Below are 18,538 nucleotides of genomic sequence, written 5' to 3' on the forward strand. Positions count from 1 at the left end.
AAAAGGGGATCACCTGATCCCGGCACACTGCCACCGTCACAAGTATGAGTCAGTTGCCAAGTGTCCGCATTTTGATCACGTGACCACAGGGATGATGCAACGGCCCTATGTGTGATTTTCAAGTCACTCTTTTCAACTTTGTGATTTGTGACCCACAGAAAAAAATATTCCCTAAGATTTCCAAAGAATCTGGCTTCCAATGCTAATAAATCATGAATGCCAAGGGATATTCTAGTGATCTTCTGTAATGAAATATGATCACTGGTCATATCGTTATCTTTAATTGCTTTTAGCCCAGATCCTTTTCCTTTTTATTAAGTAGCACAAATAAATGTCAATAATTTCTCTGCTCTTTGCTACTAATACAAGCATCTCTAAGCTCACAATTCTTGGTTGTGTTAAAGAACTGGGATGTGTTTCTGAATTAACCACAGCATGGTTCAAAGTGCAGTTATACTAACTCCATTTTCAAAACTCCACAGCTCTATGGAGCTTGGGGATGGGCTGCTTCGTTTTATCACCCTGTAATATTTCTACAAACTTTGCAATAACAATTTGTTAACGAAGATCACAGCAGCCACCATGAGATAAAGGCGATAACCTGTTTTGCCTGAGAACAAAACAGAGCTGGCAACCAGGAGTGCTTCAATCAGCAAACCCATGTTTATTCTTAGCCCTTGGTATTGCCATATCCCTGAGTGAGGAAAAGGGAGAGAAATGAAGTGTAAAATAAAGGCTTGTATTGTCATCAAATTTGAATCTGCCAGTTAAGGGAGGGTGCTTAGGGAGACTTGGAGACTGGAGGTAGCTCAGCTCTCTGTGACAGGGCTTTGCTGTGCACAAGGAGCTTATGTTGAGTTGTTAACTCTAGTTCCTCAGACAGTAACTAGTGGTCTTGCTGGTCAGTGGCCTTGGAATATTAAAAAGGCAATTAATTAATAGACCAGGCTCTTTCCTGACAGTGAGAACAATTAATCAGTGGAACAGCTTGCCTTCAGAAGTTGTGGGTGCTCCATCACTGGAGGTTTTCAGGAAGAGACTGGACAACCACTTATCTGAAATGGGATAGGGCTTACTGCCTGAGCAGGGGGTTGGACTAGAAGACCTCCAAGGTCCCTTCCAGTTCTGCTCTGCTTGATTGAAGGCATGTTTTAAGCGAGTTGCTTCCCTGGTCATTTTGAATGACATCCCACATGCCAGACTTCTCATAATTCCTTCCGTGGCCAGATTTTTTCTCACGGGTTACTTCCTCGCTGTGTGGTTTTTCCAGAATGTGAGTGCTGCTCGCTGCCTTTTTGCAATGCTGCAACGACTTTATGTCCTTCATGTTAGCATCCCTACAGAGGAAAGTTTTTAAGATGACTAAAAGGGGGTCCGGCGTCCCTTGTCAAACGGTTGGATTTTTATTATTCTCTCGTGATCAGCCCACCCTGTGGCCAACACACACTGGACTCTTGACTGTTCCCCAGAGCTCCACCAACAGATTTACTCAGCTAGATAATTGCAAGAAGAAACGAGAACATGCAGTTGATTTAACATTTATTCATTGCAACACTGAAAAACTGCCAGGCCAGGCTGGCTGAAGGCATCTCTCTGTTCCTCTTTGTCCAAAGCTTTCCCACCAAAGACAAGAAAGAGGTTGCTTTATGCTTGGTCCAGGCAGTTACTGGAGTTGCATTTAAATCCCATCGAAATTGCAACAGGATTGAAATCATAGCTGACGTTCCATTTGATTTCATTGGGAGCCTGTTTAATTTGACCCGGGTCCAACCGTAAAATACTAACAGAAGCCACAGACAAAAAAAGATTCTTTAATGCAGCATTTTAGAGTGTTTAAATCTTTGACATTTCCTTATATTGCTATCCATATGACTGATGAAGTTCAAAGAATAGTGGGGGGGGGAACAGTAGCTTCTCACCAAGTGAGTTCTCGTTGACTTTTCGCTTTTCATCTAAAGATGAGGTTAGATGGGAGATTATCTCTTCGTTCTAGGCAATGAGAGCTCAGAGCTGATTCTAAAGTAGAGGCTGTGAATTTAAAAGTGTGTGTGAAGTCTATGAGTAAATGCTGAGTATTAAAAAAAACACCTATGAAAGAGTGGTTCATAACAGCTGACACACATGTAACCCAAGTGACTCTAATTCTTCACCAAGTATTTAATTCCTTTTTGTAAACCTTTTCCTAAGATTTTCAGACCAGCTTTAGCTCAGTGTCTTCCTTGCAAGAAATAGCAGCTGCTTAATAAATGATCATACTTTGTTCAAATATCCAAATTATATCCTTGCAGTCCCTCAGTGACAAATAAGAGGATGTTGAAGGAACCAGTTGAGTGTTTTAAACAAGGATCCATTAAGATTTCCTTTTCTCCTTAATTCCAGCTCTTCAACAGAGTAGCCAGAAGGAAGCAATTCAAATATGCGTTTGCTACATCAGAATCTGTTGGATTCCTAATGCTGTGTAAAGAATACTTTAAAATATGTTAGAGGAAGCCGGATGTAGTACTGGCCTTTTGGTCTGTGAGCTTGTTCACAGGGTGAGGGCAATCAACCAGTGGAACTGATTGCCTCCAGAAATTGTGGGTGCTCCATCACTGGAGGCTTTTAAGAAGAGATTGGACAACTATTTGTCTGAAATGGTTTAGAGTTTCCTGCCTGAGCAGGGGATTGGACTAGATGACCTCCAGGGTCCTATCCAAATCTATTACTCTGTGTTCTGTGTATCTTCTGGAATGTCAATTATAAACCTCCATGTGTAGATCCAAAATGTGTTTCAGGTCCATCTGTCTCCCCTCTACTTACAACACAGCTACTAAACCAGGAAATGTCACGTGTATTGGGATACCTATGGATGCCTTGATGCATGTCAGAAACAGTTATCTTACTTAGTTTACAAACTGATTCACATCCAGAAAGGAGCATTGGAAATCCAAAACAAATTGGCTAACCCCTTCTAAAAATAACAGCAGGGGAGGACTCTACTCTAAACCTGGATTGCTTTTCTGGTCCCCTTAATTCAGTTTATGTCACAGAATACATCTGTCTCAGATCGAATCATGTGTTGAACATGATAGCTGTTTCCTTAACTGAGTTTGCAAGATGATGTATACGAATGGAAAACCACTGACTTGTTTGCATCCTTCTATCAATACCTTCTATTGAATTTTTCCCAGTGTCGCTGCAGTTTTATTATATTTTCTAGGGCATCTAACATAGATCAGGTAGGTAACAATATTCAAGAATTGTGTTATAGTTACATTTTTCCATAAGTAATTGTCAGATTCCTTGCCTATATAAATGCAACTGACCTTTGGACGAAGCTTTTATTCTCCTCTGTAATTAAAGCAGTCCCAAGTACCACATCACATTTTACATGTTCTTATAAAAACACAATGAACAGGGCAAAACGCACATTTTTTCTGTTAGTAAGAAGCAGGAAGGAGCAGCTACAGGCTAGCCTAAACTTTGTGCTACAGGCTAGCCTAAACTTCCGATTGTTCAGTACTGTCAGAAATGACCGATTTCAGGGTCGCGTGGCAAAGGCGGTTCATGATGGAGACTTTGGTCTTTTGCTCAATGTACAGCTTTAGTTTGTCCCTGAAAGTCTCGCCTAGGAAACTGTAGATCAGCGGGTTCAAACAACTGTTGGAGAAGGCAGCAAGGTTTACTATGTGCCCCGTTAAGGGGTAATTATGTCTGAAAGACCAGCCTCTGGAGGAAGACTCTTCGGTCTTCTGGAGAAGCTGCACGCTGATAAAGACGTTTTCCGGCAGCCAGCAAATGAAGAAGACCAGGACCACCACGAAAATCATGCGCAGGGCTTTCTGACGGCGAAGGCGCAAGCTTCGATGTCTGTGGGCGCTGATCAGCACCCGGGCAATCAACGAATAGCAGAGGCCGATGATAGCGAACGGGATGATAAAGCCCACCGTGATTTCTAACCACTGGATTTCCGCCACGTCCGCAAAACAGAAGTGTATCTCCCCCGAGTGTTGCAGATGGACGGCCGTGAAGGGCACCAAGGCCGCCGAGATGGAGCCCAACCAGATAAGGCCGCAGCTGAGCCTGGCGTGCTCCATGGTGCGGAAGAGGTTGGACTTCATGACTTTGGCCAGGGCGATGTACCTGTCGAAGCTCATCCAGGTGAGGAAGAAGATGCTGCTGTACATATTGATTTGCAGAAACAAGGACATGAAGGTGCAGAGGATGGTAATGTCGTAGTATTTCTCGTCCAGGTTAAACACTTCGATGAGGGAGTCCACCACCAGGATGAGGTCGGCCGCCGCCAGGTTAATGAAGTAGAGGTCGGGGATTGTCATCTTCTCGCGAAAACTGATGTTCACCACCAAGATCAGGATGTTCCCCACAAAGCCGATGGGAAAGAGGAATACCGTGTAAAGGCACGACAGGAAAAGGCCTATCACGTACTGCTGCTGCTCCGATTTGTCCACGAGGGTGAAAGCCCGAGTCTCGTTGCAAAAACGGGATCCGTTGAGTTCAAAGTAGGTGCCGTTACAAAGTGCCGGAAAGGCGGATCCTGTGTAAATTTCCGTGGTGTGATTCTCTGCGAAATAGATAATAGATTTCTGCGCCAGACTGTTTAGATGGGCCGTGGTTCCAAAGAGACCGGCCGAGATCATGATTGTAGCCTCCGAGGGCTGAATCAGTTAGAATGTTCAGAACTTCTTGGAGATCATTAGAAAGATGCTAGTCCTCAGTAGGAAGACTGCTTGCGAATTTATCTTCTGTAACAAAGGAGCTTTTTAATAGCCATAGAGGCGGTTTGGAATGTGTGTGCATTTTGCTTTCGTGGAAGACTTGTTCCTGGTTTGAAAGATGCAGATCCATCTAGGACTGTCTCCTCCTGTTTAGCCCGCAGCGAAGGCTAGACCTGCAATTAATGAAAAAGAAAATTAATCTCCTTTCTGCAGAATTGAAAGCCTCCAACGGTGTAGCCACACGAGCGACGTTGGCATTTGCTCATGTAAACTCAGGGTGTTGTCTTTGGGGGGGGGGGTTAGTTAGAGGAATCACACATGCCGGGGAGTGCAGAGAGCTTTAAACAAACAAGCAGCTTTTGACAGCTTAGATCCATTTAGTGCCAAGATGAAAAGTGCCTCTTAGGGGTTGCATTTTCAAGAAAAGGATAAAAATCAGAAATGAAGCAGATTTGAGGAGAAACAAGAAATCGGCTTTCTGCTGAATTGAGTTCTTTTTTCTTATAGACAATTAATGGTTAACAGCCCCTATTATCTCCTTGCTGTGGCTGCAAAGGGGGTAACATTTTACAGATCAGAGAGAGGACAAAAAGGAATTTTCCTGGCTTTTTACTTTTTTCCCCTTCCCCGTGAATCTGCTCTGCTTTTTATATATATTTTTGTCAGTGAAAACGGCATTTCAAAGGAAGAGAAGATGGCTTTACTTGGTGGATTCTGTTTGTCCTAGATGCGTCTGAGATACGGTGATATCCTGGTTTAATTAAATACTACTAGGACTTGTGGATGGACTGTCTAACCATCTTCCTCCAAAGTTAATAGATGGTAGGATATTGTTTGCGGTTCTGATGTTTGCGGTTCTGATTGTTTGCTTGTCCGTTATAAGTTCTTTTATATAATGGCGTGCAGAAAGTAGCTTTACGAGGTTTTGTTCTGTTTAATTTCAAGAACAAAAAATAACTTCCTTACCTAAATACCATAATGTCTGAATGACTGTGGAGCTGTTAGACATCCAGTTTTTTGATAAGGCGTTCTTTCAAAAGTATGAAAGCCTTATAAAATTTTGATTTACCGACAGAGGGTTGAAGCAGAGTACATCTGTATTTTAACCTGCTTTTTTTTTTTTTTTTTTTTTAAAAAAAGCTTTATTCCTGAAAGAGTACGATAAATCCTTTTTTATAAACAACCCTGAAGTAGACTGAAGTGCATGCTGGTTTTTTTTTAGAAAAAAATACTTGAAATAATGCTGCTTCGGTGACAATCCGTTTATGCACAAGATGTGCAAAAACACTACAATATTTCAGTTGTGTTCTTTACTTTCAGCTGTCCTTAGGTTCATTTATTTTTGCCTTTATTGTACACAGCTGGACATCCATAAATATTAGCTGATCCAGTGCTGGATTTCTTCCAACTACCGGTAGGCTGGTTTATATTTAAGGGCAGCATCTCTACAGTCAAGTAATTGAAATTAATGTTATTCAGATGATACTGGGGTATGCAGTACATGTTTTTTTTTAAAAATAATAAATGCTTCAAAGTGCTGAAATAGTTTATGGCAACAGATTAATATCTGACATTAAATCCTATCAATAAAAAAAAGACTTTATAGATGTTCTCGCTTCTGCCTTTTGTCTCCAACTTAAAAAAAAAGATCTTGTTGAAATTTAACTCCGTTTCTGCCAGCTAGTTTTTTTTTCTTCTCAACCGCTGAACGAGTTATCTGATTTTTAGGCTCATTTCAAGAATTGTTTGCCTCCCCCCCCACTTTTCCTTTTTTTGGGGGGGGGGGAATGCCTATTTAAATAGAAAGATAAAGCCAGATGCCATTACACCGACTCTACTAACTAAGTAAACCTCACTTTAAGATACTCTGAGCAAAAAAATGAGATGAAAATGAGATAGGAAGAAAGCCGATCAAATCCCTGAAAATTAGCAAGTCCAATAAGACCGTCCTACCTTTCTTGGTTCATCCAGTTTCTCTTCTGGATCGCCAGCATGTTTCCATCCATTTGAAAGACCTTCTCAGGTGTTCTTTTTCAGCCTTTTCAAAAACCCATCCTTCCATGTCCCAGTGGCCCCCCTTCTAAATCCTGATGCAGCAGGTGGATGGAGGCTTTCTCTGCCGAGGGAGGAAGCCGGCTGACAGCGGCATGACCCCCACCTAGTGGCTGCTCGAACGGGATCGATCCACCGGCTGTGGGAAAAGGAGGGCTGAGCAGCTGGGCTGATTCCTGCTTTCTGAATGGAATGACAGCCAAGTCTATAACGCCACCGGCTCAGCGCACGGATCTCTCTCGTGCTCCCTCTGGAGACAATGATGCTCCATTCTCACTGTGCCCTGTCAGTCTCTTTCCCCCCCCCCCTCAGCTCAGTAATTCAGCTTTCTCAGGAAGGCAGTGACAATTTTAGTGATGGGAGGTCTTCCCATCGGGATCCAACTCAAGCTAGAAGTAAGGAGAAATTTTCTGACACTGAGGACAATTAATCCATGGGATGAGTTGTGAGTGCTCCATCGCTGGAAGCTTTCAAAAGCAGACTGGAGAAACCATTTGACCAGGATGGTACAAGGTCTACTTTGAGCAGGGGCTGGACTAGAAGACCTCCAAGGTCCCTTCCAGCCCTAGGGGTCTATCATCTATGATCCCGTTCATGCACAGGTAGAAGCTCAGGTGAGGATCTAGAATGGCACCACTTCTGGAGTTCCGTGAAGGTCGGCCAAATCTGAGCTGTCCCCAGAAAGAGGCCCTCTTCTGGCTTTCTGGTCTTGTTTTGTTTTGTTTTTGCAAGCTGGCTCTAGTGGCTGTGACGTCCTACGTTGACTTAACTGGATTGCACCCCTCCTTGCAAACTGTCTCTAAAATTGAAGGGACTTATAAAAGCAACTTGGGGTGCAAAAAGGAAGGGAAGCTTTGGGGTGCTAAAAGAAAAAGACCGAAATCCCCCTGGGTAGGTCGTGCCCCTTAAGCTGTCGTTAGCATTTCTTATCTCCAGGTTCATAAGCAAGAGTCAGATGAAGGATTGAGGGGGGGGAGGGAAAAAGCACCCCGTATTCTAATGCACCATTTGGAAGGATGATAGAAGATGCCATTGGAAGCCTCAGCATCCTTCAGAGTTACCTTTTCTCTGTTTTAAAAGTGAGTTTTTTAGTCTTAAGACGTTGGTCCTCAACCTGTGGTCCATGGAGTCCTGGGGAGTCCGTGATGTCATCGTGGGAAGGGGGTCTTTGTGAAGACTTGAAAAAAATGTTATGATTTAAATCTTGAGCTAAGACTTGGGGGTCCGTGGCCTTGGTCCATGGCCACAAGAGGTATTTAAAGGGGGCCTGTGGGGAAGAAAAGGTTGAGAGCCACTGGTCTAAGGAACGACAACATTTACACAATTTGTGGACGAAGCCCACTCCCCTTCCATCTCCCCCCTTTAGGCTTCAATTAAAAATTAAAATTTTCATCTTCTGGCTATAGTCTAACTCGGGTGTCGGGTATCCAAGCTTGGCCCCTTTAAGACTGGTGGACTACAACTCCCAGAATTCCCCAGCTGATGCTGGCTAGGGAATTCTGGGAGTTGTAGTCCACCAGTCTTAAAGGGGCCAAGCTTGGGCACCCCCCTGGTTGGTTAATGCAGATTTCAGAGAAGTAGCCGTATATACAATGAATGTTGTATATTGTGTCAGCTTTTGTTGACCAAGATCTATCAAAGCTTACACAATGTTACATTTGTTAGTCTTTTAAGGTGCCTCAAGAGGGTTTATTTTGATAAAAACACTGTATAGTTTCCATTATATGTATCCATTATGAAGGAAGCTAAGTGTTCCCCATTCTGTGGTGTGAAGATTCCTGCTTTTTTTGAAATCCTTTCCCTGCTCCTCAGCCTGCTACGAAATGCTTCCCTCTGAAAGCTGTGTTCCTTTTTTTAACATTCTGGACATAACTCTACAACACACTGTCTTGGCAGGTTGGACCTGAACTTCTATCCTAGTTGAACCGTGGCCACATCCAAAATATTTTGGCTTGCTACCCGTCGTAGAAGAAAAATTAGTAATGGAAAGGACCTGATAGTCAGTACAGTTTGTACTGTTAAATTTTATTCTTATTTTGATTCTGGAGAAGCTTCAGAAGGACTTCAAGGACCATCATTTAGGGACACTGAAATATCCAACTTTCATACCTCTTTCATATTTTTCACACTTACAACTGTAACAGCATCCCATGTGCACAAAATTCAGACAGTTGGCAACTGTCTCATGTTTATGACCATTGCAGTGTCCCGGGATCATGTGATCCCCTTTTGGGACCGTCTGGCGAACAAAGTCAATGGGGACGCCAGAATCACTTAACAACCAGGTTACTAACTTCACAACTGCAGGGATTACTTTAATAGCTGTGGCAAGGAAGGTCGTAAAATGGAGCAACACTCACTTAGCTGTCTGGCTTAGCAGTGGAAATTTTGTGCTCATTTTTGATCATAAGTTGAGGACTGCCTGTAACTCATTTTACTTTCTAATAAAATCCTTTAAGAAGACAAAAATTAAGGCATATTAAAGGCATACATTGTTTTTGGTTAGAAAGTAAAGTTTTCCCCATTCTTCTTTTTACTAATCAGTGTATATTTGATGGGGCTTTACAATATAAAATGACATCTAATTGGCAATAGTGATGGGTGTGGAACACAAGAGCCGGCTTGCTTTGCTGATCTCCAGGCCCACTGAAATTTAAGCCCTGGCTGCCCAGATATTTATGGTCCAGACATCTGCAGGAAAAATGGGATATTAAAAGGACAGAGGCTCCAGGTAAAGGGATAATGTGAGCTCAGTGTGCTATCTCGGCACTTAGTCTAGTAATTCTCACTCATCTTATGAGGGATTTTTTTTTTTCAATTTAGCTCATGGGTTAAATTGCCCCAGGAAGAAAAATAAGCTGAATTGTAGGCTCTCTTTCTCCTTCTCTTCTCCTTCTCCTCTCCTTCTCCTTCTCTTCCTTCTCGAAACAAATATGTGAACGCCAAGTTTCTAACATCCTGTTAATGCTTGCTAAAAAAAAAATGATTTGGATGTGTTTGTAACCGCTGAAAAATCATGTCATATTGGCATGCACAGAAACCCGTTGTTTGCCATTTGTTGGGAACGAAGAGCAAAGCAGAAGCGAGGCAGAAGCTTAAATCTAAATGGGATCCTAAGGTAGCAAAAGTGTATTAATTCCTGCCCTGTTAATTTTTCTTAGTCTTTATTTTATGCATATCAAAAATTCTAACCCGGTTGCCTCAATCATCACGACATCTCAGAAGCAGAGGCAGGATTTTGCTAATTGAATAAATTATATTTTTCTGATGAGCTTTTAGCACTCCAGGCCCCCTCCTGGCCTGCACACACACTACACCCCAGACCTAAGCTCGTCCCTTGCGTGAGAATTGATAGCTTTTTGCATTTATTTGGATTGCATTTTAGCTGGGACGAAGGAAAGATGTCAGACAAAAGAATTTGTGGAAAAGCCAACGTTTAAAGAAGCATTGGTCCCTCCAGAGTCCTAACAGGGTTAGGAATTTAAAGGATTCATTCTGACTCTTTTCCTGTCTTTTTTTGCAACCAAAATTCAAATTTTATTTTATTTTTCTTTCCATGGGAGGAGAGAATTCTCTCTCTCTCTCTCTCTCTCTCTCTCTCTCTCTCTCTCTCTCTCTCTCTCTCTCTGTGTGTGTGTGTGTGTGTGTGTGTGTGTGTTTTTCTAATAGTAGACAGATTGGCACTAAGGACTGTGTCAACTGGGTCTGTAATATTTACTGAACTATTTAAGGTACATAGTGGAGGGAGAGAAACGAGAAAGAAAAAATAGAAGCCAGGTTTATTTGTAGTAAAAAAAAGAACAGTTTTGATCCCTTTATTCTGTGGTTGAATTTTCAGCTGTGTACGTGATGGCTGGGGAATTCTGGGAGTTGAAGTCCGCAAGTCTTAAAAATAGCCCAGTTTGGAGAGCCCTGCTTCATTAAAGGAAAGGACGATCGTCCTTATCAACTTTGGGTTTTTCTATCCATAAGTCTTGGTGTAATTTCTTGTTTCCCATCTATTTTTTTAAACATCCGAAGAGCCATCAAGGGGTCCTAGGCACCTTTACTGGGCCTCATCCTTTCTCCATCACTTATTCCATCTGCTCTTCGTCCCATCACTCAAGCCTGTGGCTAGAATTTAGCAATTCAGCACCTCAGCCTGTTCTCATCAACCGAGAGAACGGAATTTCCAAGCCCGAGGAGACCTGCAATTTCTTTGCAAGGGCCACGTCTTTCCTCCTGTCACTCTGCAAACAAGATTTTTCCTTTGCCGTTGACACCGCAGTCCACATTTTCTAGTTGTCGAGCTGTTGCCTTGTGCTGGCAAACACTGGTGTCCTTTTGCAGTGTGTGGTTAAGTTTTAGCTCCTTTTCCAACGCTCTTGACTCCAAACCTCATCCAAGCCGCAACGTCTTTTTGAAGATGGCCGGTTTTCTGCCTGTTCAGATTTCAAAAGCTGGATGCTTTCACAGGCTGCCTTAGACTTATTTCCAGGCAGCGCTTGACGTACGACGGCAACGGAGCCCAGAATTTATGTTGCTAAGTGAGACATTTGTGAAGCGAGTTTTGCCCCTTTCTTGCCACATCTTGTTAAGTGAATCACTGCAGCTGTTAAGCTCACAACATGGTTGTTAAGTAAATCTGGTTTCTCCCTTGATTTTTTTGGTCAGAAGGTTACACTGCGACCGTCATAAATATGAGTCAGTTGCCAACGGTCTGAATTTTGATCACCTGACCCTGGGGATGCCGCAACCGTCGTAAGTGTGAAAAACGGTCACAAGTCACTTTTTTTCAGTGCCATTGTAATTTTGAACTAAATGGACGGCTGTAAAGTTAAGAACTACCTGTATTTACTTATTTAAACAAAATTATCAATACTCCCTGAATAAAGGAAAAGGGCTGTTTTTAATGGGCTGGGGGAATCTAGAGTTCCTGGTGGCGGTTGACTCTTCTCAGTCACAAGTTTTTAAAAGAAGTGGTCACTTTTAGGAAATCACCTTTCTCTTTCTGAGGCTCACCTTTCCTTCTTGATCCTCAAAACAGCCCTTCTGTAAATTTCAAAAGCTCACATGCCACCACCCCCCCCCCCAAAAAAACCAACCCCTGATTACACAGAAATGAAGCGAGGGCAGTTTTTTCTTCCAAAGTCCTGTTTGTTCACATAATTGCACAGCCTGCTGCATCGATCAGGCCTGTAGGAACAAAACACCAGCCTGTAACAAGACATGGGCTGAGTTATGGGGGTGGTAGTCCTCCAAATGCCCCCCCTTGAGAAAAACATCCTCTCCCCCCCCCCCCCCGCAGCTGACGAACAAGGAGAACATCCAGTTTCTGTTTTTCTTGACCTCGACTGAGGCGCAGTTCTGCAAAAGGCTGAATATTTTGGCCCATCGCATCAGCGCATTTCACAAAGTCCAGTTTGGTTTTCTTGAATTTCAAGGGCCTGATTGCCACCCCTCCTCCTGCAACTTGTTGTGAGGTTTTTAAGAGTATTCAGCAGGGTGGTCCTGTAAGGGGGGTGCAGGAAGAGGAGGATCACCAAACTAGTGCAGCTTTCGCAGAACAAAACCACCTCGGCTATATTCATGATCAGCTCATTCTGAGCAGTCCCTGCCTCTCCCTTGATCTTCAAGCTGGTCCTGGCCAGGATCAGGATGTTGTAAAACAGGCGGCACGCCAACATGCTTGCCGTGATGGCCAGAACTGGCAAACGGGGCTGGCTGTTTTTTCTGGAGGAATATCTGCCTGCCTGAGTCTCTTTCACAAATGCTAGGATAGAGAACAGTAGCTCCGCTAGCGACGGTGCACAGAACCCCAAGGTAAATTTAATGATCTCATATTCAGGCCAGGCAAACAAGGGATCCAGCTGGCAGGCCGTTTCTTCCTGGTAATTTTCGATGCCCAGCAGGGCACTCAGCATCAAGGCAGTGCAGAAACTGCACACCAGGACAAAACCGACACACACCTTTGGGCTCTGGTGTGCCTTACCGATCAGAGCATTTTGGGGAGGGCATCTGCTAAGCCAAAGGCTGAGAATGATTACGAGGAGGAGGAACTGAGAAGAGAAATAACCCAGGTTGAAAAAGAATGACAGCGTTCCACAGGCCAAGTAGGACACTTGAAGATAAGCCGGCCGCACTGCGATCATGAGCGATAAAAGGATGAGGAAGACATTGCTGACCGTCTGGGAAAAAAACAGGATGTCTAATTTGTCCAGGATGTGACTCCGATAATTCTGGATGCAAATGCCCAGGATAGCCGTGCCGGCTAATAAACCCGTTGGCACAAAGAAAGCGATGTAGACGTGCATGAACCTTGATATGACTTGTTGGACAAATATAATCTCTTTAAAGTTGGTGGAGGGATCTTTGCTCAGGCTTGGATAGTTCATCCAGGTCATGTTATGCGGGAGCATTTTGAGGGAGGGCGGTGGGCCCCGCAGGAGCTGAAACGGGAAGAGAAGAGGATATTTTTAAAGGAGGTGAAGTCACACAATAAACCAGGGAAGTCTGTACACCGGGAGGAAAAATGTCCAGTATATTTCTAAAGAAGTCTAAATGAAGACAGTAGAGTTATGGGCCATATCCCCAAAAAAGAGAAAGTTTATTTAGAAATATATAGACTAGGCCAGTATTCCTCAGCTGGGTCAACGTTTAAGAGGCGTGGACTTCAACTCCCAGAATCCCCCAGCCAGATGTGGCTGGGGAATTCTGGGAGTTGGTCCATGCCTCTTAAAGTTGAGAAGTGCTGGCTCCGCCTTCCTTGCTGTAGGCAATTTATATAAATTCTATTTCCAGGTTCAAGATTGATGTTTTGTGTTTCGTGTTTAAATTTAAAAGAGTCTCATCAGAGCGCCATTCGTAGGAATGGGGCATGGATCCTGGAAATTTATTCTTCCTTTTTCTTTCTGTTTCTGTGACCATCCTAGACCTACAGGTAGTCCTCGCCTTTCAACAGTCCATTTAGTGACCATTTGAAAAAAGCACTGAAAAAAGTGACGTTTGACCCATTTTCACACTTAATGACCCTTGCAACATGCCTCTGATCACATGATCAGATTTTAGATACATGGCAACCGACTCACATTTATGACGGTCGCAGCATCCGGGGGCCATTGTGATCTTTACATCCCAGTGGTACAGATACTTTAAATAGGATATTATCCTTCCAGGCCATGTAATCTGTCTGAGTTTCCGTGTTGACCATTGGCGTTTCAGAACAATAGTAAAATATATATATATACAAATTTACAATAAAAGAATTTTAGCATTACTTTTGGGTCCTTACGATTTTAAACATGCCCCAGGTCTCATTGTAGACCAGTGGTTCTCAACCTTTTTAATGCCGCGACCCCCCAACCGGTTGTAAGTCGAGGACTACTCAACTGGTGCAGCACCATTTGCAGAATGGGACTTTTGGCGGGCTCAGCAGGGCAGAGACAGCCTGGACAATTCCTATTGGCTTTTGAAAGCCAATAGAATTAGACTCTATTCAAGAGAGTCTATTCTATTGGCTTTCAAAAGCCAATAGAATAAAAGGGAGTAGCACAGCTAAGGAAAAGGGGAAAAAAATGGCGGACTGTGTTGTTTGGCGACCCCCGTGAAATGGTCATTCGACCCCAAATGGGGTCCCGACCCACAGGTTGAGAACCACTGTTGTAGACTGCGAGTACTTTTCTTTTAAATGTCATTTAGCTTTTATCTGCTTATACTGTTAGTTGCTAACGGTATACGTGGGCATTTAGGCTGATAGCAGTTATAAATTCCTAAAGTTAAGGGTTTCTTTAGGTGAGACTGGCAAAAAAAAAAAAAAAAGTATAATGACTCAATCATATGTTCCCATCATGATTCTGTTGCCCTGGAAAAGCATCACATTTCCTTTTAAGCAAATAAAAACATGAAAGGATTCAATCACATTTTTTTTCCTGCAGCAAATGACCACAGTAAATGCAGCCTGTCTCATTTTATAAGCCCCCCCCAAAAGTGCCCTATCACCATCCCAACGATGATATTCATCTCCTTTGTGAGAAGCAAATGGGTTGCCAATGTTAGCTGTGGTTTGTTTGTTTGTTCGTTGTGCTGCAATAAGGATGAGCATTTTGTATTGAATGCCATGTGGTATTTTCCCAAGTACTCGAAAGCTTATTTTACTTGTCTGTTCTAACTGCCCAAGCTTCATGCCAGCCTTTTTTTTTATAAAAACTAAAACCTATTTTGAAAATCTGCCAGGGAGAGGTCACGTCTGAGGGCTGTGCTGCAATACCCAGGCTGTTCTGTCTTATCAGGCTCAAAGCAGCTTCTCCAAACACCCGAACCCAAGACAATGCAAGATTAAAACAGAAACCACCCTTACTACAAAGAAGAAGCTCTATTCCCTGGAGAACAGCTGATTTTTGTCAGTTTTGCACTTTTGATTTTTTGTTTTTCACCTTGCATAAAAAGTAGTTTCTGCATCCGTCTCCAAATCTCAAACAGGAGTTTCTTTAAGTTTGTTCCCTGGCATGCAATCCAGATTACCCTTAATTTAACGGCCACATTTGAGCCCAGAATTTTGGTGGTAAGTCATTGCAGTGGTGTCACCACAGGAACGGACTCAGTGTTACAACTGCTTTTATAACAATTGTTAAATGAGTCACCCAGGTCATTAAACCAATCACGGGGTCCTAAGTCTGAATCCACCTTATCTGATGAGCACAGAATAACAGTGCTAGCTTATGCCCCGGCACCGTTTGTGCTGCATTTATGTAGGTACAGAATTTTATGAGCCCAAAGAAACATCTTGGATATCCTAACGTAAATATTTACTTCCCTCAGTACATTTGGAATACAGAATAACAGAGTTGGAAGTGGACCTTCTAACCCAGCTGAGTTATTCTTAAAATAACTCAGATTTAAAATCCAGTTATTCTCAAAGTGAGAAACGGTTCACTTTGATGGATCCACTACCTTAGAACTGTGGTTTCATACTCATTCTGGAAGCCATGCATTTTTTTTTTTTTGGTTTGCAAACGGAAAAGCTGGCTGCTGCAAAAAAATATATAAAGCTGGAGAAAATTTTCCACTTCCCACCCCTCCCTGGGGCGCCTCCTCGCCTTGCATTCCTCTGTGGTTCTTTGCGTCTTCTTGAGGCATCACCCTACTGCTGGCTTTGAAAAGGAAGGCACGTCAGAAGCTGCTCCAGGTGCAGGAAGCTAATTAAAGGAGTGGAATGTGAAAACTTAATTGAGGATTATTGATTAGAGATGAATTATGACTTTGAATGCATCCTATGGGATTTTGGCCTTCAAAGTTTAGGGCAGTGTTGCTCAACTGTGGTAACTACAACTAGACACAAAGACAGTTCCCCCCCCCATGCCATCACTCTGCTAAACACCTAATTCCTACAGCATTGTCTTATGCCTAAGGATATTGACTACCTTCTCCTATTGGTGTCTTATGATTTATCACTTTGTTGTTTTCCATACACTGAGAGCTGATGTTTGTATGTATGTAGACTAACAGTTAGAACAATTAACCAGTGGAACTGCTTGCCTCCAGAAGCGGTGGGTGCTCCAACACTGGAAGTTTTTAAGAAGAGACTGGACAACCATTTGGCTGAAATGGTATAGGGTTTCCTGCCTGAGCAGGGGGTTGGACTAGAAGACCTCCAAGGTCCCTTCCAACTCTGTTATTCTGTTATTCCGTTAGTCAGACTGTTCTCTGCAACGCTCAAGAAGGATGACAAATATTGCCTTGCAACTCTCTCCAAAAGACTGAAATGATTTATTCGTGTTTACCCCAGACACTTAGATCAGAAGATCTAGTTTTGGAACTGATGACTTCAAGCCTTCCAAATCACAAGACTGCCTAATAACGATCATTTTAGGAACTAAGTCTGTTTTTTTATATAAATAGCTCTTTTTCATGCCCCATTTTGCTACAGAAAATAAAAGTTGCATTCACCCCAACAACTTTGTGCCTAATCAAAAGATCTGTTGCTAGCTGCTCAGGATTACTTGACATTGTTTTAAGTGAGCAGAGCAAACGTGTTAATCATTCTTAGGAGTAGAGCAGGGGTGTCCAATCTTGGCAACTTTAAGGCTTGTGGACTTCAACTCCCAGAATTATCCAGCCAGCATGACAGGTTGTGGAATTCTGGGAGTTGAAGTTCACAGATTGGACACCCCTGTAGTAGATGCTTGATTAATCTTTCTTAGGAAAACTTAAGGCCAAGATTCACAGAGGCAAAAAGATAGAAATTATTACACTAATAATTTAGTTTAGGGTACAGAAACTAATTTAGAAATAGATAATGAAAGAACGTCAACAATACTGCATTTGAGATCTGGGCTGGGTGTAGTTCCTGCTTTATGCCCCAAACATCAATATTTCATTTTAGTAAAAGATTATTTCTCTTCTCTCCCTCTTTGAATGGTTGAAATGTGGCTTCTTGATCACCCAGGAACTACCTAACCCTTTCTTTACACTTTACAAAATTATTCTGACAGACCTGGAGAAAAAACCTTCTTGCTTTTTCACAGCATCGTTTTCCAGATATATATTTTCATATATTTACAATTCTGTTTTGAATGTGTTATAAAAAGGAGAAGCATCTGGATAGCAAGTGGTTTTCTTGCACAATACATTGGGGCTTTTATGGGGTAGAAAAAGGGATAAATACAGGACCGTAATAAAGATTTGATTTGATTTGAAAAAGTCGATAACTTACCGGTGAAGGAAAAAGCTCTGAAGATGCGAGAGACCGAAAACTTCCTTTATGGTGAGATTGAAAGATAACGGCTGTTGAACGGCAAATAATTTCCACGGGGCTACTTCCTGTAGAGCTGGTGACGTTTGCAATTACCCAGCTGTAAGGCTTACAGAAAACCTATAGTTCTTTAAGGAACAGGAGCTTGGTTTCACATAATTCAAACCATACACGTTGCCTCCATTGCGGGCGAAAAGGGCTCAACCATGTGACTTTAAAGTTGACTTAAGCCGAGGGATATTTTGGTGCTCCAGAACAGAAAAGTAGTGTTTAGCTATATATTTTTGAGCGTGTGAGGCCATCCAGTGGCTTCTCTCTTAGGAAAAAAGCGCTTTATGTATGTTCTCTATTTTCCGATGTTTGAAATTCCATTTTCCAGGACCAGAAGCGCTACAGTGGTTTGTATTGAAGAATTTACTAAATTCCTTGTCTTTGGTTGATCAAGAGGTCTGGAGGACCTAGTATCAGGAAAACAAGCCCCTTTATTTTCAAATTTCTTTCGAAATGTTTATGTTCTTTCTTTCTTTTCAAATTTTCCGATGTCATTGCCCTTTGCTGTCCTGTTATCAATCCTGCCTCTCTGTTGCCACTTTCTAATGAAACTCTTCCAATATTTGAGGGGTTGACAAAGAAAAGGGGAGTGCAACTTATTCTCCAAAGCCCCTGAGGGCAGGACAAGAAGCAACGAACAGAACCTTGCCAAGGAGAGAACCAGCCTAGAACTAAGGAGAAATTTAACAATTAACCAGTGGAGCGACTTGCCTCCAGAACCTGTGGGTGCTTCATCATTGGAGGTTTTCAAGAAAGATTGTCTGGAATGGTATAGGGTCTCCTGCTTGAGCAAGGGGTTGCACTAGAAGACCCCCAAGGTCCCTCCAAGTCTGTTATTCTATGTTTTATCACAGTCGCCTGGCCTACAAACTAAATTCTGGCTACACCACTGGCTTGACCTTTTGGGTGCCTGTCTAACAAACCCTGATCTTCTTCTCTTGGTGGAGAGCTCCAGCTTCGGAGGCTCCCGAGGCTGTTCAAAAAGTGGTTG

General features: G+C 42.7%; 3 protein-coding genes across 3 annotated transcripts in view; 1 reads left to right on the forward strand and 2 right to left on the reverse strand.

Moving 5' to 3' along the window:
* CUNH7orf50 (chromosome unknown C7orf50 homolog) overlaps window positions 1-18,538 on the forward strand; it is a 60,743-nt gene that overhangs the window by 4,098 nt on the left and 38,107 nt on the right. The gene's annotated exons all lie outside the window — the stretch shown is intronic.
* Window positions 1,906-7,050, reverse strand: GPER1 (G protein-coupled estrogen receptor 1). Its single transcript, XM_039367951.1, has 2 exons — window positions 6,669-7,050; window positions 1,906-4,888 (listed from the first exon to the last, which is right to left on the reverse strand). The coding sequence occupies exon 2, from the start codon at window positions 4,635-4,637 to the stop codon at window positions 3,480-3,482; it is 1,158 nt and encodes a 385-aa protein (XP_039223885.1). The 5' UTR covers window positions 4,638-4,888; window positions 6,669-7,050; the 3' UTR covers window positions 1,906-3,479.
* LOC120319274 lies at window positions 12,058-17,824 on the reverse strand. The gene is made up of 2 exons (XM_039367952.1): window positions 17,458-17,824; window positions 12,058-13,195 (listed from the first exon to the last, which is right to left on the reverse strand). Exon 2 carries the CDS (start codon window positions 13,163-13,165, stop codon window positions 12,146-12,148), a length of 1,020 nt encoding a protein of 339 aa, XP_039223886.1. The 5' UTR covers window positions 13,166-13,195; window positions 17,458-17,824; the 3' UTR covers window positions 12,058-12,145.

This window comes from Crotalus tigris, unplaced genomic scaffold (assembly GCF_016545835.1).
Source record: "Crotalus tigris isolate CLP2741 ecotype Arizona unplaced genomic scaffold, ASM1654583v1 scf7180000020608.1315917, whole genome shotgun sequence".
NCBI lineage: Eukaryota > Metazoa > Chordata > Lepidosauria > Squamata > Viperidae > Crotalus > Crotalus tigris.